The sequence below is a fragment of the Aphelocoma coerulescens genome, chromosome 9 (assembly GCF_041296385.1).
Source record: "Aphelocoma coerulescens isolate FSJ_1873_10779 chromosome 9, UR_Acoe_1.0, whole genome shotgun sequence".
NCBI classification, from domain to species: Eukaryota; Metazoa; Chordata; class Aves; order Passeriformes; family Corvidae; genus Aphelocoma; species Aphelocoma coerulescens.
In genome coordinates this window covers 11,562,203-11,584,668 of record NC_091023.1, presented here as the reverse complement: position 1 = coordinate 11,584,668, position 22,466 = coordinate 11,562,203, and the positions used below count along the sequence as shown (strand labels likewise).

The window sequence follows — 22,466 nt, the reverse complement described above, 5'->3', positions numbered from 1 at the left end:
ATATCCCTTTGGTCATTTTGGGTCACCTGTCTTGGCTAGGTCTCCTCCCAACCTCCCATGTATCTCAAGCCTCCTCACCAGCATGACTGACAGTATAAAATGCAGAAAAGGCCTTGGCTCTATGTAAGCACTTTTCACCAATAACAAAAACATCTGTATTATCAACACTGTGCTCTCTTATCAATGCTGTGTTCAAGAGAAATCCAAAACACAGCCCTGTACCAGCCTCTGTGAGTAAATTCAAGTCAATCACAGACAAAACCAGCACACCCAGATAGATCAGTATTAAACTAAAGTTTCCCTAGGGAGAATGCCTGTGTGATGTTTTCTTCAGCTGACTCTTGTGGTGGTGCGTGGAGAAGCCCATTTTCTGACCCGAGGTGGGAAACTACATGGCTAACCTAGCAGAGGTCCAAGTGAGCACTGCTCCTTGCAGAATGAAACCTGCTGGAATGCACATTTTAACTGGTACAAGATGAGACAGTAGTTCTGTGGCAATGATTTTGTAGTATAACTGAACGTTTGACATTATTACAGTTTCAATGCCAGCTGACCTTTGTGCAGAAGGGGACACTACTCCCTCCTTTTTAGAAAGTGCACAAAATGCTCCTCATTTCTAAGAGTAGGACGTGGTTTTGTTTTTTCTTTTTCATTTGGTGTTTGAATACAAGGAAATAAAAAGAGAATGTGCAACAACATTTGACAGTGCCTGTGATTGACTTCAGCTGCACCCCCTGGGTAGTGCTGGGCCCTTGGTCAGCTTTTAGCCTGGGTAATGCTCGGCTTTCTTGCATTGCTAGCCTGAAGAGAATGCTACAACTTGGTGATCTCCTCAGCTTGACTGATCTGGCTACATCAGCAAGCTGGCATGATTTCCAGCAGTTGCAAGCTTTTTCTGTTTCATTGTAAATCTCTTTGTGCTCTGAAGTATAAGAAGTTGTAGATTGATGGTGTTACATGTTACTGAAAAGCTTTAAAAGTTTCTGTTGGAATATTGACTGTGATTAACGAGTTAGAATAAGAGGAAACAATTGTGAAGAGGAGAAGTTCGCCTTTTGAGTAGTAGTGTTTATAGCTTTCTCAACTTAGTCATCAGGACCTCTTAGCTAAGAGGTTCATCAAACAACTATATTTTGCAGGATTGTGTATTTTGTGCTTTACTTACATTCTTTCAAGTTCCTAAGCCAAAGGTAAAAAAAACCTCAACCAAACCAATGAAGGTAAAAGTGATTTGTTTATTAATTCTAGTTTCTGTTTTTGCTGTTTGCTGCTGTGCTGGACCTCATAGTACAAAGAACATGAAAAACTTCCAAAAGATGCTTTTGACTCCTGTGATGTTGGGATTAGGATGGAGAGCAATTCTACTGCCTAACTTGTATTCTTATTCAATTCCTGGAAATATTTAAAGTATTGCTGGCATGCTAAGTGTGACCTTTCAGTATTAGGTTGTATTATTACAGTGTAACAAGACTGAATCTGAGCTAACAGAATCCTGATAAATCATTTTTTGCACTGTGCAAGTGTCTTGATGGTATACGTGTTCCTTTTAGCATCATATGTGAGGTAATGGTTTGCATAATACCAGTTTATATGCCTGGTTTCTTATGGCTTGCAGTAAAACTGTCATTTAAGATTCTTTTTTGCCCTCCCTTCTCCTCCTGTCCCCTTTGTTCACTTCTATAGGCCCTTTTCAGAAGAATAGACAATTATGTTCAGCTATTCACTGTCTTTACTGTCAATGCCAGATCTTGAGAGTTATTTCATTGGAGACATTTGAATTTGAATCTGAAGCTGCAGCATTTTAAACTTTTCCATGACAGACTTCTTGCTTACTGTGCCCTAGATATAATAGGTACCAAATCAGCATATAGAGTACTGAGTTCTTAAACTTGGGTTACTTTTCTTTTTACAGCTTTTTTTTTTTTCCCCTGCAAATACTTTTTTTTTACCAGATTCCACAAAATTAGAAACAGTAAAACTGGATTTGCTGGTTGTGGTCCTGTTGCTATGCTCTACATGGAAATTCCAATTTAGCATAGGATACAGAAGTCACCTCTCTTCATTGAGGAATTAAGTGAGGCTTGTTCTTGAAATATGTCTGTTCCTGAGGACTGTGGCTGGGGGCTATGGTAGTCTTCTGTAAATAACTACCAAAATAATATCTGTAGACCTCTAGCAGTCACAAAGCAGTTCCACAAGTTGTAATACAAAGCCATCATAGATTATTTTTAAAAATAGTGTGCACTCATTAATCCTTCTGTCTCAAATACTTTTTAATTTAGCTCTCATGAGCAAAACTTCCTGATTATAAAGTTAGATCTTTTTTCCTGAATGACTATATATCTTGCCTTATGCAAATGAAAGTTGCATAAATCAGACTAGAGAAAGAAGCTGTTTGGAAAGCACTGTAGTTATGTTATGAATACTGCTGCTTATTCCTGAAATGGGCTTTGTAATCTCCTACAATGAAAGTTAAAATACTTGAATACTGTTGCTGTCTATCAAGCACTGAATTTTTCCTTAATGTTGATAAACACAGATTCTCCTAAAGTGCCTTTGTCCTGTCTCCTTATGATTAGAGAAGCCTGCTAGAAAAAAAAGTGTCATCACAAAATCACAGAGGAGTTTGTAGTTTGGGTTGGAAGGGACCTTTAAAGGTCATTTAGTCCAGTAGATCATCTATATGCTGTATATACCGAAGTCTGGTTGCTCTGTATTAAGGTTCTAAATGTTCTTGAGAAGAACCTTGTCCATGAGTCTTTTAACTAAAAGTTGTTTAAAAGTTTGTCTTCAGATTTTGCTTAAACAGTAGCATTTTACATTTACCTCTGGAGGCGTGGCAGTGAGTCTTCATGCCACATGTCTTATGGCTCTTCCTCTCTTGTCTTTCAGTGAATGGTAGTGTCTAGAAAGGGTATGTCCCTTCAGGAGAGAGGTGCCAATGTCCAACCGGCCTAATAACAATCCAGGGGGGTCACTGCGACGTTCACAGAGGAACACTGCCGGGGCCCAGCCACAAGACGACGCAGTAGGAGGAAGGTATGATTGCTACCTATGGGTGTGTTCAAATGTATAATGGTGAAACTGATGTGATTTAGAGAATGAAGTTTTCCACCCTTCAATCCAAGCATTGAAACTTGCATAAAGTCTTTTCACCCCTGAAATACTACCTGTACTGTTTCTGTGTGAGATAAACTCATGGATAGTTCACTACCATGTATGTTCAGCTAGAATAGCAGTAGTAAAGCTATAGAGGGGAAAAAGCTGTTTTCCATAAATCACGGGTAGTACAAATTCTTTCCCTCTCTCTCTTCCACTGATATTAAAAATATGGTAGGGGGATGACAGGGAGAGTTTGTTACTGGGAATCTGGGAAAATCTGTGTTCCTCTTCTAGAAGAGTGAATAACTGGTACTCCGTTACCTTTGCACTGCATGTAAATCCTGTGCAGCTGTTGAATAATTAAAGAAAAAAAAGGTTTGCTGTCATTTAATATGCCTGATGTAGTGAGCAAGTGGACTGGATTGTATTTAAGTGGTTGCCTCTGCAGTGCAGAACAAAGAAGATTCTTAAAACTTTCCTATGGATGACTGTATTATTACTGCCATGAGTGAAGCCTGTATGGATGTGTGTTTCTTTAACTTTGTTAAAAGATCAGTCTAATGAAGAAAGGTTGTAGTATGATGCTGGGCAAATCTGTCTATATTCTACTCCCTCAGATATGTTACTGGTGCAGTTGTTCAGTATGTGTACCTTGGGCTTGATTTTTTTTTTGTTGTTGTTGTTGGGATGAGTATTAAAATATTGCATATCAGTGGCACAAAAATTTTTTACTAGGAGGGAGTTGGGCTATACATTTTAATGAAGATGTGGTGTATTTCTTACTAGTACAAGCCTAACTGAGAACAAGTTGAACAACTACTGAATGGGTGAAGAAGGCCAACTTCTAAGGAACTTCAGGGAGAATAATGCAGCTTCACGTTCTCTAAAGTAGTCTACTGTACAAGGGGAGGAGCAGATGATAAACACAAGGCTTCTCTCTTGGAGTGATGTGGCATAAGGAGGGGAAGTTGCTGCCTTATGTAGCTGATTATTTTGTAAGCTAGAATTGGTTTTGGAGAATGTCTTTTGACAGAGACATAGTGAGCCCTTCATTCCCTTCCACCCATTCTATGTTGTCTCTGCATTTCAGTGGATGTTTAAGTTAGATATTTTCCTACCAGCTCTTTCCTTTTACACTAAACTTCACCTGGGGCGAATAAACCTCTCCCTAGAATAAAGAATTGGAGGCAAGTTATTTGGAGATGAGATGGGGAATTCTTCTTGAGATATTGACTGTTAGTTCAGGTTTTACAGCAGAATGCCAGGGAGAAGCTCCACAGCGAGTCAGACAAACTGAAGAATTTTAAGTGTAGCACTGTTTTCTTTTAAGAAAGTCACTCGTCCATTGTTTTGGTGCATTGTGATCTGTTATGCTGTCATACAATGATTGGAATTCCCTTGTCTTAAATGACTGGACCTCTTCCACTCCTCACCAAATTTTTACCAGACTTCCATGAACAGGAGTGTATTGCACTCTTAAACTGTGTTAGACCTTTATCAGAACCAGAGCTCCTTGCTTAAGTAAAGAGGATGAAAGAAGTTCAAAATCCTCTTTGAATCTGGGTCTCTTTTAGAGCAGGACCTCCCCTGCCTTTGCATCTCTGAACAAGCATTTTGAGCTGGCATAGCCTATAAAGAGGCCTGGTTAAAGCATGCTGGTTAATATAAAATTTAAAATGAATTAATCTTCTTTTAGTGTCATCAGCATCTCCTTTTTAATAAGGTGCTGGGCAGAAATGGCTATTTTACAAGGACCAATGTAAGATAGATCTGAAGTCCTTATAAAATTTGTAGATGACATGGAAAGAGACAGGCTCTCAGATGACTGTTTCTAGCTAGTGCATGTCTTTGGACACAAACCTCACAGGACTGACCCTTTCATGTATCTAGCATGCAGTGGGATAGTATGTTTCAGTTCTGCTGCTGAGCCGTATAGAGGAGGGTCTAGCATTCACAGCTTGAGTTTTCCTGTTATGCCTTGGTGTAGTCCAGTGATAAACACTGCTTTGGCTGCTATAGTTAAAAAAACCTCAAAAAAACCCCAAACAAACACTGAGCAAAAAACAATGCACCTTTTCTTACATTAATGGTTTTTTTGGGATGACTGAGACAATTTATTTTCACTCTTTCTTGAATTTGTCATCAGTAAAAAGTGAAACTCTTCAGTTTCAGGTGTAAAATCACTTAGAATAAACAAACTGTGGAAAGACTAGTTTCAATAATACGCTAATATTGTGCAAATAACTGCGAATTTGAGATATATCTATGTTAGTATTTTAGTTGGAGCTGGGAATATTCTTCTGAAGCCAATCAGTCATCGTCACCTGCTGTGTTTTGGCTAATGTGGAATGGTCTTGGAGCACTTGAACTGGAATCTTTTTGGATGAAACTGAATTGAAAGTTGTGATCTGTGAGAGCAGTGTGTGTATGCTGGTCACTTGTGGTTGTAATCTGGGATGCTTTGAAGTAGAAATCATTGAAATGCAGAGATGGTAGACACTGATCCTTAATGGCAACTGTCTTGCTTTACAGATTTTCTTCTGTTGATCCATTACTACTTACTGATGTTGTACAGACAGTGTGTGATTTTATTCAGCCACTTTATTAGATCCATGTATTTCTTACCCCCCCCCATAAACAACAAACCAATACACAAAGATGAAAAACTTCCAACTCCCCCCCATAAAAAAAAATAGAGGGAATTAGACAGTAATGTGACTCTGTAGAGGGTTGTTGCTTCATGCCTAAAATTAGCCACAAAGTTTGTAAGCAGACTTAAGGGCCACACCTTCTGAAGTTGGAGGTTACTTCACTTTGGTCATAGATATGCAATCATAACCCTTTGAGCAAGGACAGGTTTCGATACTGTCTGAACTTGTGTATTTGATTGCATTTCTGCTTTGTATAAATAGCTTTCTCAATGCTGGAAATGCAGCAGCTTTTTTCTTAAAGCTTTCTTGTGGCTGAGGTGCATGCATTTTCAAAATACAAATTAAGTGATGAAAGCTTGGAGAATTTATGCTGTTTGTCACTCATAATTTCAGACTTGAATGTGAAGGCCAATAATCCAAGGTAAGCGTGTTTTATGGCCAGATGGCCTTGTAACAGCCTTAGAGTTACCTCGATCTCTTTTATGCTCTGACTGGAGTGAATGCAAGAGACCTTAGTTGATAAAAGTGTTAAAAAAGAGGGAGTCAGGAGAATGATAGTGCTGCCAAGCTGAACTACTAATCTGTGTCTTTCTATAATCCTTGATACCTTTACAGCTTAAAGGTCTTTTGTTAAAACTTTGCCAATTTAACTTGCTGAGCTGCTACAGTTCACTGGCATGAAGACCTTGGAAATTCCAAACTTCTCTTGGGTCTATTCTAAATGCAGAATCTCCTTCCTGTTACATTGAGTATTGACAGACTCGCATAACCTAGAAGCAACAATGCAAGCCCATCTTCCTGTAGACTGGGCTTGTTTGATGTCCCCATAACATCAGTACTTGAGTCACAATGAGCAGGGGATGCCTGTAATGGTTTTCTGCTGGAGTTTTACCAGCAATTTCACACTCAGCATAGTAACTTGGTATGAGCTTTGAGTTTGATTTTGATTTTTGTTTAAAAATACAAACAATGATACCAGGCTCAAAGAAGTATAGACAGACAGATGTGGTTTATATCCAGTTTGCACTGTAACAGTGATGTGTGCTTTTCTCTAAAAGAGGAAAGGGGTCTGTATTTGAAAAGGGATATATAAACCAGTGAACTGGTGGTGTTGTCATTCCTTCCCCCCATGTATGCATGTAAACAAATTGGCCTTGATGAAGTTGAACTAATGTGATTCTTCACTTTCTGTTGTCAGTAGTGATGTTGCAATAACTTTGTGCTTTGGATGAACTTCAGCTCTTGTGGGTATTATAGTTTTTACTGGTTTTACTACCATTTTGAAAAGTGTTTAGTGTTTACTTCCTAATTTAGAATTACTGTTACGATGGCACCTTTATAATTGTGCAGCATGAACCCTGTCTGAAGTGTCTCTTGGAGCGCTCTCCACTGAAGGATGACTCCTTGCAGGTTTGTAAGGAAGCAGTAATGACACTAAAGTTTCCCTTTGCAGCAGTAAACCAAAGCAGATGCGTTAATGAAGCTTTCTTTTCATAGGGGTAGGAGGAGGGGGTGGAAGGTACTTACTGTCATTTTCTCAACTGTATATTGATGTTGTTACCATGTGTGTTGAAGAATGGTGCCCTCCTGGCTTAGTTCCCAGTCATGCCATGGGATTTACTTTGAATGGGAGCAGTTTGGAAGTGGTATTGTGAGGCACATAATAAGATCTTTTCTGGACATGGAGCAGTTGATTGTTCCTTTCAGTTGTGAGCAATGTTTCACTATGTTGGTATAGAGTAATGGAAGTGGTCCCATGTACTAGAACTTTTTTACGTGTGCTGCAAAAAATTCTTTTTTTTTTTTTAATAAGTGGCATTAAATGACGGCGGTGCTTATCTTTTAGCATATTAGTCTTATGGAATCTTCAGGAGTATCAGTATTTAAGTAGGGTATCACTTTGACATAAGTGACTGCTATGCAGTTGAGTTATATATGGAAGTAAGGATACTTTATAAGCAAATTTTAGTGTTTTGGAATAAAATATGTACACGTTTGTGTGTATTTGGAATTGAAGGCTAAATGATAAATGAGATTGTTGTTGACTGCTTGTGGGATTTTGGTATAAGCAGAAAGAGTGCTTTTGTCAGTCATACTGCTTTTGTTCTAAACAGGATTTGGTTTTGGACCAGTGTTGGTGATATGTTAACTGGTAAGAACTTACCTGAGACCTGTAAAAAACTAGATATGATGTTTGAGTTGGTGGGGAAGACAAGTGGAGTATTTCTGAGGAGAGAAAGTAGGTGTTTTTCCACAGCTTTTTTTCATCTGTGCTATTGCTTTTTTCTTAATCTCATTTTTGACAGAAGTAAAAGGATGGTTTTTGCAGACTTTGTTTGGAAGCATTTAATAGCTCACTCTCAGCTGCTGAGGAACATGACTTAGATTAAACACTTTGTTTATTAACTAACTTCAAAAGGTATGTTGTGTTGTGTTGTTTTTTGTTTTTTTTTTTTTTTTTTGAATATGCACAGAGTAACTCTGAGAACAGGTTCTAGTTGGTTCTTTATTATAGTTTCGCTCAGGGCTGGCATTTTCCACCATATTGTTTATATAACACAGCAAGCTAAATGGTGGTTAGCTTGTCAAATTCTGTATGTGTGTTACTCTAAACTTTGCCTGTGAATTAAAATGTGCATCAGCAGACAGCTTTGCCCAGTTGAATGAAGCCTTGGAGTTGTTTATGAAACTGTCTTTAAGTTTGGGGAGGGAGGGAAGGAAAACAAAAAACCCTTACAAAACACAACTTGAAGGTGCAGCAAGAGCTCAGTCTTTCTGGAGCGGCCCCTGAGAGTGGAAATGGACAAACGCAAGCTCAAATATTTAGCTCATCATTTTTTGTCATTAATGAGGAACTCAGTCTCTCAAAACACTTGTTGCTGGAATGAAGATTCTTAATGAAAATACTCATAACTGTATTAATGGAAAAGACTGAAGAGCTTGTAATGGTAAGTTACAAGTGAAAAGCCTTGGATTATGGACAAATATACATGTAGCTTACAATCTTAAAATAACCCCAGCCTTCCAGCTGTGCATGTATCTTGTTTAGCACTTGATTGCTCTCCAGGCATTGCTCATTCTGAGCTCTACAGGCTATTCTACCTACCTTTGTATGAGAGTTAACTTTTTGCAGGAGACCTTAAGTAAACTGTCACAACTTTAGTATAAATTGGGAGAATGATACTTTTTAGTTGGTGTATGGCTTAAGTTTTTACGTTAATCCTGTAATCAAATTCTCAATCTTCTTGCTCTTGTATAAAACTTGGAGAGTTCATGTCCTGTTCCTGTTGACTGACATGCTACTGCATGCACAGTTGCTGTTGTATTGTGGACCCTCTCTTTGCAATAGATGCAAGGTGAGTGATTAAACTCAGAGTGAGAAGTGAGAGCACAGTAGGTTTGAAAAAAAATTCTCTTCAGTTGTGACTTCCCATTTGTCACATTTCTAGAGTAACCTTTTTGCACAGAAGGTTGTTTGTACTGATAGTTTGATGGATAAAGAAAGCAAAGCAGATGCTAACACTCTGCATGTATTCATGATCCCTAAGATATGGTTGTAGCTTTAATAGTCCACACAAATTGGACATTGGTATGAAAATGTCCTTGGAAATCTTGTAAGAATCCAAAAGGTTTAAACATGAAAGGGGAGGAACCTAAAGCAAGTGGAAACTCCTCAGTGCATGTTTTGCATGTATTGCTTTAGCAGTATTTTAGTTGAAAAGTTCTTCAGTTCTTGTGTTTGATGAATATCTAAAGCAAAACAAAAATCTTTATGGGAAAGTAACCTTTTAAAATATACTTCAGAATAAATGAATCCTCATCAGTTTAGCTTACATAAAACCCAAGATTCCTGCCAAGTGTAAATTATGTAATAATGTCTGTTACTCCCATAACAAAAACATTTCATGGGGAAAATTAAATTTCACGCCTTAATCTTTTGTTGGGAAAAGGAAAATCCAAACACTCAGGATTAGGTGAAACATTCCCAAGTTTACCTTGATGGAGTTTGTTATTTTGACGTAAAGATATAACACTTTTATTTCACTTGCTTTTGATAGTAAACAAGATTTCTTATAGTATTATAAAGAAAATTAATTACTGGAGTATGGAGAAGATACTGTTAATTTAATCTTTCCAGACTGTCATGCTCTTAGAAAGATGGGGCACAGAAAATGTTGGACATGTACTGTCTATGTGCATTCATCTGAGTAACTGACTAAATGAGAATAATTCAGAAGCAGGAAAGTTATCACGAAAAACAGTATTTTTTTTTGTTTTGACTCTAAGCAAATTAGCATGTGGTTATCATCCTTATGGTTAGACTTGGTGCTTGTTTTCTACTGAGATTCAAGTTTGTGTTGAAATCCTGAAGAGGATCGGGAAACTTTCTGGTCAGTAGTGTACTTAGCTCTGCCTGTTCTACTAGACTGGCATTTCATTGGAAGAGAACCTATTTCAAAGCTTGTGGAACTCTTACCACTTCCACTTTATTGGCCTAAACTTTGTGATGTTTGGGGTCATGGGTTGGAGTGGAACACTTAAATTGGAAGTCCACATTCCTCTCCACCCTCTATAGCTTTTGAGGATGTTTGCAGAGCTCATCTCAAAGGGTATCTAGGCCTGGGTTTATAGCATATGACCGTGTAATTGGCAGTTCTTTAACTTTGAAACATTGCTTCTTTCAGCATTAATAATAGACTAGTTTGAGGTTTTTCAAAGGTTAGTGATTCTTGGGGCTTCTGTATAGGTAGGATATGTGCAGTAAAGTTTTCCAGGTGACAGCTGAGTCAGAAGTGCATTTTATCTGGAAGTGCAAGTGAGATGTCTCTTGCCTTAGCAATTATTTATACTGTCCTGTTTTAAATGCTGGTGAGCACTCTCTTCTGAGTCTTGCAGATGGTGATTCTGAGTGGGTTTCAAGGTAAATGTGGAATAAATGAAGATGTAACTTAAGTCTGAAATTTTATCCATGGTGTATAGTATTATCTTTGTCCTTCAGTCAGAGTTCCTACAATAAACCATTTTTTGCATGCAGCTGAATGCTGCTTAGAAGACCTCTTACAGCTTATCTATGTGAAACTCATTCCTGTCTCTGACATCACAAGTTTCCTGTCTCATTTGACTGCCTTCATTGGTGGTATGCATTTCTTCATTCCTCTTACTTTGACTGTTACCAAACAGCTCTCAGTCCTTTTAACTGATAGATCTGCAGCCAGAAAATAACTGGTAGGATTGAGCTTTCCTACCAAGTGGAGCTGGCTGCATTCCCATTCTGAGCACTTGATTTTTTTTTTAAAGTGAAGAGCAAAGATGTAAATACTCATAACTGTATAAAGACTTAATGCATGGAATCTTGAGGTAGATGAGTATATAACTGGTTTAGAGATCTTTGACAGGTGCTCTAATCTTGTGCTTTACTGTGCTAGCTTAATGCTGAAGTGAATAATTCAGTAACCTTGCACACCAGAAAGATCTGAATTTATCTGCAAAACTCAGGTGTGAGAAGATGTTTTATTCATTTAAAATGACTAAATAATTGTGTGCTTTGCAAAACAATTACACTGGTAGTGATTTGTAACTTCATCAGGTGATTCTTTTGAAATGCTGCTTTAATATTAGGAGCTGATGTGGAAAGGTTTGTAGCTGTAAATTAATATTTGTAAATGGTCCAGAAATAAACAATATTCCACCTACAGGTCTGTATCTTGGAATCCTGATAGCTTTCTGTTTTGACTTTCTGCTGACAGGTCACATTTAGGGCAGGCAAAACATAAGGCACATAGCCCTCCTGAGAGTAGAAAATCTATTTCAAAGACACCCAAAGTGCAGTCTAATACTACTTCTGAGCAGTCCAAGGGACACTTTTCTAAAAGGTAATTGTGCTTCATATTCATATGTTAACTAGTGTTATCTGCACTTCAAAACTGTGTATAATTACTGAGTTATACAGAGTTCTTATAAAACATGTGACTAATAGATATTTAACTAATCTAGGTATTGCTTTCACTGGATATATTTCAGGGTTTCAATTTCTGTTTGTGATTTTTTTTCTAATTCACCAACTAAGAGCATTCCATCAGTGATGGGGAGGAAATAATTTCTGCATAACTAGTCCTGGAATACTTGCAAGGTCTTTCTCCCCTTCTTCTGCTTCATGTTGGGAGAAGATTGCCGAGGGGGTTAGAGCAATGTCCAGTATGAATTGAAACATGCAATAAACTAAAGTAGACCTGTTTTCAGGGTAATCATCTTGGTTTTGCTTGTCTGTTCTGCATATGCTTCCACTATATACACACTGGAACAGTTTTTTTATCACATAGAAGAGAATTTTGCCATTTTTGTATGTGATTCACTACATCAATTTAAAGATTTGATGAGAAACTGTCCTTTCTTTAAGAGCCTTTCTTGAACTAGAGTCCAGTTATGACTAGTTATGCATTACTGAACACTCCTTACTCTCTTGTGGAACTAATATTCTCAAACATTCAGTTAATAGTTTCATGGCTTGATTTTTTTTTTTGTTTGATTTAATCAGTTTGACATACCGATATATGTAAAAGTAAAATATATTCAAGTTATAACTTCCTGTTTTAAAAAGTGGTGTATTGTGCTTTTATTTTGCAATCTACTTAGCAAATATGTGTGATACAGCTGTTCTCATACAAGCATGTGGGGGTTTTTGTTTGCTTCAGTGTAAACTTAACAGTGTTTCTTACATGCAGTTTCCTTTATTATTTATTAAAGAATGGTAACGTTTATCATGCAAAACTCTTACAACTGTGAGGCTTCTTGAGTTCAACTCTAATGCTGTTCCTGCTTACTTCTACAGAGGCTGTAGTTCATCTGCTGTTTTAATACCACAAGAAGATCCAGAGAGAGTCAATACTTCAGAAAAGCAAAAAACGGGGCAAGTGCCTAAGAAAGACAATTCTCGAGGAGTTAAACGCAGTGCTAGTCCAGATTACAGGAGGACCAATTCTCCTAGCTCTGCTAAAAAACCCAAAGCACTTCAACATACTGAAACTTCCTCAGAAACTAACAAGCCACATACTAAATCTAAGAGAAGACACTCAGACCAAGAGCAGCCCAAGTCTACACAATTGCCATCAACAAGCAAGGCTCACACCAGAAAGGGTGGAGCTGCTGGTAGCTCCCGAAGTCAGAAAAGGAAAAGGACAGAGAATCTGTCTTGTATAAAGAGTGGGTCATCAGTTGAATCAACTGGCACTGAAGAAAAGTCAGCAAAAGTCTCCAAGCTGGCTTCAAAATCGGTGACCTCAGCCAAAGCTGGGTGTAGCACCATCACCGATTCTTCTTCTTCAGCTTCCACCTCCTCCTCCTCTTCTGCTGTTGCCTCTGCTTCTTCTACTGTTCCTCAGGGTGCCAGAGTGAAACAGGGAAAGGACCAGAGTAAGGCGAGACGTTCCCGTTCCGCATCCAGCCCCAGTCCAAGAAGGAGTAGCAGGGACAAAGAACCGAGTAAAACAGGTGGCTCTTCGAAGTTTGACTGGGCTGCTCGATTCAGCCCAAAAGTCAGTCTCCCTAAAACAAAGCTGTCTCTACCAGGCTCTTCCAAGTCGGAGACATCAAAACCTGGACCTTCAGGACTACAGGCTAAGCTAGCAAGTAAGTTGTTCTTTTGTGGAAGAATAAACACATATGTTTTAAAATCAAGGCTTCTAAACAAATCCTTCTTTTTTCAAGCTGCCTGGGATCTTCCTAGAAAAAATTAACTTTTAGTTATGTTCTGCTAAGTTAAGTAAAGCTGTGACTGAAACTATTTACAGCTAAAGCAGACTATTTAAGTTCAGTCAGTGTTCTGTAAAATTTAAGTTGCTTCTGTGTCTTGCAAATTGATTTGCAAAATAAAATACCTGCAAAATAATTGGATGTTGTGATGGGGACATATATGTTATAAAACACTGATCACATTCCTTTTGTCAGATTTTTCCCCCCCCCTCATTTTCTTAAGTCTTCTGTTCTGAGGTGGGAATGATAAATGCTGGAAAACAAATAGATCATATGTGGTTTGTTCTTTCAAACTTAGTTTCCTGGTTTTTCCTTGTTGTGAGAATCTGTGATGTTTAAGAACAGTAATGTTGTAAATCTGGTGTATGTAGTGCTGGGGATATTAGTCACTTTATCTTTTAAGTTGTTCTTACAAAGTATGGCTTCTTTCAGGTGCTGAGTTTGAATAGCAGCTACTGTTCTTGAACATGATCACTGAGAAATGTAGGCCATTTCCAAGCAGAGCACCTGCTTGCTAGTATGCAGATATGCTTGTAGCTCTGTTGTCTTGAACAATTTTTTTTTAAAAAAAGTGTTTTGCTGCCTTTGTGTACTGAATGATTTATTTACTGCATGTATTCTCTAAAACTTGATGTAAGAGGTTGGATTCCTAAACTTGCTTACTGTTGTTCCTTTACTTAGGCATGATCACAGGTAGCTTGTCCCAGCTGGGACACATCCATAGCTAATACTAATGCAGGAAATAGGTGAAATAATCAAAAGCAACTGGGTGTCTTCCTGTATAATCAACATAAGTCAATTAAATTTAACAGGTGTGTTTTGGATAATGTGCATGACTGGAGTATTGATTCTGGAATGACCTAGCCTAACAGATGAAGAATGGCATTTGGGAAGGAGAGAGGAGTTACTTGCTTCACAGCAAGGTGGTTGTTTTTTTTTTACCTGCTCCATGATTCAAGGCTACCAGGTGATGAATTCCAGAATCAAAACTCTGAATTTGCACAGGGTGGAAGGAGAGGGAAGTGAGTAGAAGTCAGGTAACAATGGGAATGACCAACAAGTTCTGAGCTAAGTCAGGCTACAGGCAAAGAAGAAAAGGAACAGGGAGGAGAAAGAATTGATCTCCAACAAGTGGACAAGAAGATGAAGGCAGAGAGCAATTCATGTGATAAGTTACAAAACTTCATGAAGGAATGAGAAGGGGAGTGGTGGGATAGCACAATATCGGGGGGGTGTGTGTGTGTTGTGTACCTTGAAAAAGAGCTTGAGAATGTGAGCCTAAACTGTCACTGCAAAGACTGTACTGAGAAAGATGCTTTGACTTAACTTTCAGTTCATAGAAGAGCTAAAGGTCTTTTGCCAGAAGATGTTGAAATATATGTGACAATTGAGCTGGTAGGGACTGTAGGGGGGTGTGTGTGTCTAAAATGTCACTGCTAAGGGGCACAAAGCATGGTGAGAGATATTTCTATATGCAATAGAGAACCAAGTTATTTTCTGTAGATGACATTTCAATTTGAGGGAGGGGAAAATTGTACTAACAGGTGATATTAGGAAGTCCAAAATGTCTAATGCCTTTTTATTTTACTATAGATTACAGCAAAACTTTTTCCAGTAAATATCACTGATCGCCAAATATCACTGTAAGAGCTCAGCATAGAACCAGAAGTCTTAAGCTGTGATATTTTCAAACAGTCTCAGTCTTTCGAACAGTGCTCTCTGACAGCAGGTTGAAGTAATCTTGGAATCAATAAGAACTACTGTTAGCTTAGTTGTCTCCTAAAAAAGGAGAAAGCTTGTGTGACATACTTCAAATTTGTCCAAAGAGTTTGAAATTGTGTTTTAACAAAACACACATTTTGCATAATGCTGAGAAGCGTCATGAAAATATGAAGAAAATAAACCAGCGGGGGTAGGTTTTTGAGAAAGAATGGGTAAGTTCAAATTGTTTTTCTGTAGCAGACCAGTAGCCTTAGGGGATAAGGGGACAGAAGAAAGCTGTGTCTCACACAAATATTAACACCCTGGAGCTTTCTGAAGCAGGAAGGCAAAGAGTGATTTAGATGAAATTGAGGTGTATGCCTTTCTACCTGGGAACAAGCCCTTAGAAGTCATAGTAATTCTGTATAGAAACTAAAAGCTTAAACTTAGTAGGCTTTTGTAGGTGTATATATTATGAAACACATTTGGAGAAGTCTGAAATAGGGCTTATAGTATTAGTGGGATATAAGCAAAAAAGCAAACGTAACAACTGCAAAAACTTCAGAAAAAAACGATGGGTGGAAGTGGTTCTATGAAAATAAGTGGGAGGAGAGGGGGGGTTATTCAGGCTAACATAAAATCATAGGATGGTTTGGGTTGAAAGGGATCTTAAAGATCATCTCATTCCAAACCCCCTGCCACAGGCAGGGCCACCTGCTACTGCACCAGGTTCTCAAAGCCCCATCTGATCAGTCATGTCTATACAAATGCAATGCTGTTCTCTTTTGGAGATGATGCAATTCAAGGAGTAGAAGAAGCATTGTTAGAGGTTGTGATCTTTGAATGAAAAATAAGAGCAGCTGCTCTGCCTTACTCTACTGAAGTGAAGAATGAGGAGAAGCCTGGCTGCCATCTTTGTAGAAGTTTTTCACATGCATGAGAAGAATGAGGAGACTACCCTGAGGTTTCTGGTCCAGTCCTCCTGGATAGGTAATAGGTATTAAATCCAGCCCAGGTGACTTTGTGTGTTAAGCTCTACACAGAAGTCTCTGTAACAGAGCAGTGACATCACGGAATAACAACTAAAGAATATGTTGGAATAATAAAATAGGCTAGACTAAAGTTTTTCACATCTATTTGAGTAGTTGAATATTTCTTCACGGGGGGGAAGAGAGGAAGAAAGCAAGCTTCTCATTTGCTGTCGTGATTTGACTATTTTCGCATCCTTTTCAAGCTGTATCTGTTGTAGGGGCTTCTTAAATGTTGCAAATTGGGTCACGTTACTGATTACATAACACTATAAAATCAACCTTAATTATGTTTCCATTATTAGGGAAATCTTTGCTGTCCTTTGTGTATTGTCTTGTGGCCCTTAAGTAGGAAGAAGCTGGCGAGAGTGGCTGGGATGGTGCTGAGAGCGAGATTACTTAGGATAGCTGTCCCTGCCTGAGACATCTCTACCTAATACTTGGAGACTGGGGGGCTAGGGAGGTTATTGGTGTATGCACTGAAAAGCCACATGAACCTAAACACAGAGTGTAAATGATACATAACTCCTGGCTTTGAGGGATTTTGCAAAGGTGAGAGAGAAAAGAGTCAGAAAATATCTCTGAATTAGCTTATTTGGGATTGTGAGTAACAGTGCTACCTTGGGTGATGGTAGTTAGAGCCTTGGAGCTGTGGACTTGGGATTGAGGCAGTAAGATGGCAAGCTTGAAGATACTTGGTTTAGTGGTTGTGACCGGCTGTGTGGGGCTTCTGTAAGAGCTGGGGATGTCTGGGTTGGTACTGAGGGAGGGTAGTGGTGGAATATTAGAATGACAGGAGGCTGTCTTGCCTTCCCCTGCTGCAGCTCTTTTCACTCTATCTCAGTTAGTTGAGGAGCAGCCTTGCACAGGAGCCAATCTGAAGTCTAAAATTCCAGTCCTAACAAGTAAATCACTCCTGATTGCCTTTCTGAACTGCAGATGAAGGGCTTTCTAGGTTATGAACTGTGAAAGTTTAACTAAGTTTGTTTTGACTTGGATAGTACATTCAGACTTAATAAGTGATTGCAGTACAGCTGCATTCAAAACTTTTGCACAACAAAATATTCTTTAAAAAAATTCTGATGAGTAAACACACTTAAATGTGAAGTTGTTAGATTTTTTTATTTTGATTTGTTAGGCTGTGCTATTTCAGGTTTAGCCTGTTTGAATATATTTTCCTTCTGACTCATAAACATGAGTGCTTGGCATGCAAACTAGGATGATGTCAGGGCATAAGCAATATATGTCTGCCATAAGAAAGCCTGTACTTCTGCTTTAATTCTGAAGTTTACTTCTGAAGTTTTTGCAGGTGCTGAATATGAGTTGCTTAAACCTGATTTTCTTTGAGGGGTTTGGATTAGAGATCATTTAGGTAAACTTGACACCCACAGATCTGTGGGCCCTGATGGGATGCACCTATGAGTGTTAAGGGAGCTGGCACATGTTGCTGCTAAGCCACTCTCCATCATCTTTGGAAGGCCATGGAGAACAGCAGAGATGCCTGAGGAAAGCCAGTGTCACTTCAGAAAGGGCAAGGAGGAGGACCCAGGGTACTATAGGCTGGTCAGCCTCACCTCCATCCCTGGAAAGATGGAAGAGCTCATCCTGCATGTCATCTCTAAGCATGTGAAATAAAAGAAGGTTATCAGTAGTAGTCAACATGGATTCACCAAGGGGAAATAATGCTTGACCAGTCTGATAGTCTGCTGTGATGGAATGGCTGGCTGAGTAGATGAGGGGAAAGCAGTGGATGTTGTCTACCTTGATTTCAGCAAGGCTTTTGATTCTGTCTCCCGTAGCATCCTGATAGCTCATGAAATGTGGGTGAGGTAAATGACAAGGAATTGGTTTGAGAACTGACTGAATTGCATAGTTCAGAGAGTTGTGATCAGCAATGCAATGTCCAGTTGGAGGCCTGTAGCAGGCAGTGTTCCCCAGCAGTCAGTACTGGGTCCAGTCCTGTTCTACTGGTTCATCAATGACCTGCAGGAGCGGGCAGAGTGCACCCTCAGCAAGTCTGATGATACAAAAGTGAGAGGTGTGGCTAATACACCAGAGGCTGTGCTGCTGTTAAGTTAAACCTGGAGAAGCTGAAGAGTTGGGTGGAGAGGAACCTAATGAAGTTCAAAGGCAAGTCCAGGGTCCTGCACCTGGAGAGGAGTAACTTCACACACCAGTGCAGGTTAGGGGCTGACCTGTGGAGAAGGACTTGGGGGCCCTGGTGAAGAACAGGTGGTGCATGAGCCAACAGTGAGCCCTTGTGGCTAAGAAGGCCAACAAAATCCTGGGGCGCATTAGGAAGAGCGATGCTAACAGATCAATGGAGTTGATCCTGCTCCTCTGCTCTGCCTTGATGAGGCCTCATCTGGAGTGCTGTGTCCAGTTCTGGTCTTCCAGTTTAAGGAAGACAAGGAGCTACTGGAAAAAGTCCAGTGAAGGGCTATGAAGGTAATGAGGGGACTGGAGCATCTCTTATGAGGAAAGGCTGAGAGATCTGTGCCCGTTTAGCCCAGAGAAAACATGGCTTACCAATGCATACAAATACTTCAAGGGTGGTTGTCAAGAGATATGGGGCCAGAGTCTTTTTTCAGTTGTGCCCAGCAGCAGAGGACACAAACTGAATACAGGAAGTTCCATCTAAATATGAAGAAAAACCTCTTTGAGGGTGACAGAGCAGTAGAACAGGCTGCCCAGAGAGACTACAGAGTCTCCTTTTCTGGAGATACTCAAAACCTGCCTGGATGTGACCAGTGAACCTGCTCTTGCAGGGAGGTTGGGCTAGATGATCTCTGAATGTCCCTTCCAACCCCAGCCTTTTCTGTGAGTCTGTGACAGTTGCTGTGTATATTACAGAAACAGTGCTGAATAAACAACTTCTGGAGATGAACATCAAACTAATTCCTCTGAAAGCCCTTGTTGTCTGTCTGTGGCAGACTGGTGCTTTCCTCCATCAGGCATACGCAGGGCATCTTTAATCTCATTTTCCTGAACACTGGTTGTGCTCTATTTACTGGTGAATGCTTGCCACTTTTAGCCTTCTGCAACTGCTAAAGACAGGACTAACTTTCAATTTGGAGGCTGTGCTGGCCATCCCAAATTTCAATGACTGTGAGTGCAAGGAAGAAGGCTCAGTGTGAAGAACTTAGCCATCCTGAAGTTACAGTATTGGGAAGACTCAAAGGATTTGCAAAAGATGCAGATGGTAAGGTTGACTTAAAGTTGTTTGTTTAAGAAGGCTTCTTAAGGGCAGAGTGGCATTGAACAGCAGGAAGGGAACATGCTGTGAGAAGATTTTCTTTGCTTTCTCTTTTAGCTATAAAATTAATACAGGGAGGTGGAAGCTCAGTTTTACCCTGCGTAGATGCTCAGAGAAAAGAAACACGTAGAAAGATCTGACAAGTAGAATGTTCCCGAGCAGCAGGAGAAAATGTGCTCAGCTCTTCTGGATGCTCACGGGTGTGATGTATTCTGCAGCTCACCCACCAAGCAGTAACTGGGTAACTGTATGTTCTCTACAACCCTCTGAGGTAATTCGGTTTAAAAAGATGGCTCAGCTAATTTAATGCCACTTATGGAAAAGGACAACCCATTTTACTGCATCTTTGCCCTACTGCTTGATGGTGTCTGTGCTCATCTGACCCTTAAGTAAGCTCAACTCACCTGGCTGGCAGAATACTAAAACAAGAAAGTGTGTGTCAGATGTGTACATCTTGAGATTGATTTGGGGAAAATAAGACATGGATGTGCCATACTGTTAAACAACAGCTGTTAACCTAGCTCTGCTGCTTTGTGCAACTCTTCCCTTTAGCAGAAATCCTGTTTTGATACAAGCTAAGGCAATCTTCACTTACAGTGGATGTGTGGTGTCTCATCGATAGCCCATTAATAAGCTAATATGAAGTTACCTAATTTAGGTCTGGCTACTTGAAAATGACTACCCACAGATTTGAAGTAGTAAATGGTAAGCTGACATAAAGGATGAAAATATGCCTTTTTTTCTCCAGTGAACTCTACTGTATGAAGATGATTCATTTATTCTTCTAATGTGAAGCAAAAGTACATTTCACTTAGAATTTCACTATAGTGTTACAGGTACTGAGTAACCTAGTTTTCCATATGTGTTATATATGAGGAAGTATTTCTCTGAACTCAGTGGGGCAAACCTGTGGAGTAATACAGTGCTATACTTAGTGCCAGTTGAAGCATGCATTTTCTAGTGTAAAATACAACCAGCTCCGAGGGAAATTTTCATGTATCCTTGTACTTCCAAGTACTTGAGAAGTGTATCTATGGCATGGGATCCTTCTGCAACCATTTCAAATGAGTTTTGTCTTTTATCTCTACCTTATGATTTCTCCTGTCACACTTGCCCCCCCCTCCCCCTCCCCCGCCCCCACCCCCAAGTCTTACATATACTATCTGTGAGTAGGGTTGGAGTCATTGTGTTGTGGTAATTTCAACTTACAGTTTTGGTTTCAAAGCATATGTAGTAAAAATACCACTACTTTTTGAATATTTGAAAAAGTTATGTATGTTCTATATGTATAGATCATCTGGAAACTCAGGTGACTGGCCTGCTTCAGTTCAGTGCTTGGTGGGTTTTAAATACAGAACATTCTTCTTTCCCTAGAGATTTCTAAATTTCTTGAATTGCTAAGCCATGTGTGTGGTAAATACATGAATATCAGGTTAACCTTCGTCTGCATGGAATGTAACTGCACACAGCATTGTGTTTCTGGGTCAGATATGCTGTGGTGTTTGGAAGGACACACTATTAGCCAGTTCAGTAGTAGCTTTTTAGATCACTTTTCCTTTTCTGTTAAATATCCAGTCAGAATCTGCATAGTTATCATTTCATCCCTCAGTACCACAATTCTGCATTTCTGGAATGTTTTAGGATTAAGGAAATAGGAGCTAGTTTGATAACTTCTAAACTCAAATGCGTTGCATGCTTAAGTATGTTTTATTTCTGCTCTGTTGCCAGAAGAGGGAGCAGTGATCTTACTTTTCAAAATTGTTTACATCTGTTCTAGTAATATGTCTGAATTCAATGTTATGATGTTGTCTTCTATTATATTTATTTATTATGGAGGTATTCTGAGATTGCTGCAATGTCAAACTGGGCCTGATAAAAATTCTTAATTTTCACCCTAAATTATCAGTTTTCTTCTTTGGAAGCTGCCATTGGATATTTCAACCTGATAGTAAGCTTGCTGAGAATCATCTGAGAATGTTGTATTGCAGGGGGTTTTTGTGTGTGTAAGATTAACCTGGTTCTTTAGTGGGGTGTTACCAGAATGGTGGCTTTGTCACCTAGAGCAAATTGTTATCAATTTGGGTCAGTTTTCAACAGTGCAAATACCTGTAAATTAAACACTGGAACTCCTTTTCCAAAGCCGTGAGGATGTGCTTGCTTATTTACATTGAGGATGGCCTTAGGACAGTAAGAGGGGCTGAAGCGGTGTCGTTGAAATAGGAACACAAATAATACATATGTGATAGATCTTAGCACTGACAGTGCTTGGCTCCTGGAGGGGGAGCATGGTTCTGATTTAAGACAGTTATTTTTAAGCCATATTAGTGTGAATAAAACTGACTAAAATTTGAGATTGCAACTACCACTGCCTTCCCTCTCGAAATACAGTTTCTTTTTTTCAAGGCTAAAGCATCTTCTTTTAAGTGTTCGAACATGGAAATAATACCTTGTATTCCATAATGTGATACCCCTTTAACATGAGAAGGATGATCTATAGCTGTAGTATATAGTTTAGCAAAAGGTGCCTACATAAAAACTTGGCGTTTAGTATTACTTAACTCAATGAATAAAAGTGCCTGAACCTTATTTTACTGGTATAGCAGCTCAGTGTAAGCTGACTAAAATTGATGTGGGCTTATTGTGGTTCTTATGTAGAAGCTGTTCTTCATCATGGAGGTTTCCTGTACACAAAAGTTTAATTTCTTTGTAGAACTGCTGTGTATTTAAAGACTGATTTACTCTCAATTCTTTACATATTGCATAGGTCTAAGAAAATCTACAAAGAAGCGCAGTGAATCACCACCTGCTGAGCTCCCCAGTTTACGGCGGAGCACACGGCAAAAGACCACGGGCTCCTGTGCTAGCACCAGGTAAAAGTTAGGGAAATGGAACTTGATTACTACAGTCAGTTGATATTCGTATCGTTTTCATGCATGAAAATTGGCCTTGTTCGTCTCTTACTTGGCTATTGTAAAAATA

At 39.3% G+C, this 22,466-nt stretch overlaps 1 protein-coding gene across 12 annotated transcripts in view; it reads left to right on the top strand.

Annotated features, from left to right (window-relative positions):
• Positions 1 to 22,466, top strand: part of TRIP12 (thyroid hormone receptor interactor 12) — a 78,919-nt gene that overhangs the window by 24,440 nt on the left and 32,013 nt on the right. For 8 of the 12 annotated variants that reach the window (XM_069024388.1, XM_069024395.1, XM_069024391.1 and 5 more), the window contains exons 2-5: positions 2,893 to 3,039; positions 11,501 to 11,626; positions 12,583 to 13,379; positions 22,252 to 22,357. In XM_069024388.1, the coding sequence (XP_068880489.1) occupies positions 2,942 to 3,039; positions 11,501 to 11,626; positions 12,583 to 13,379; positions 22,252 to 22,357 (1,127 nt within the window). In that variant the 5' untranslated portion in view covers positions 2,893 to 2,941. Of the gene's footprint in view, positions 1 to 2,892; positions 3,040 to 9,044; positions 9,110 to 11,500; positions 11,627 to 12,582; positions 13,380 to 22,251; positions 22,358 to 22,466 lie in introns of those variants that run through there. The other 4 variants (XM_069024397.1, XM_069024396.1, XM_069024394.1 and 1 more) reach the window with 3 other exon arrangements.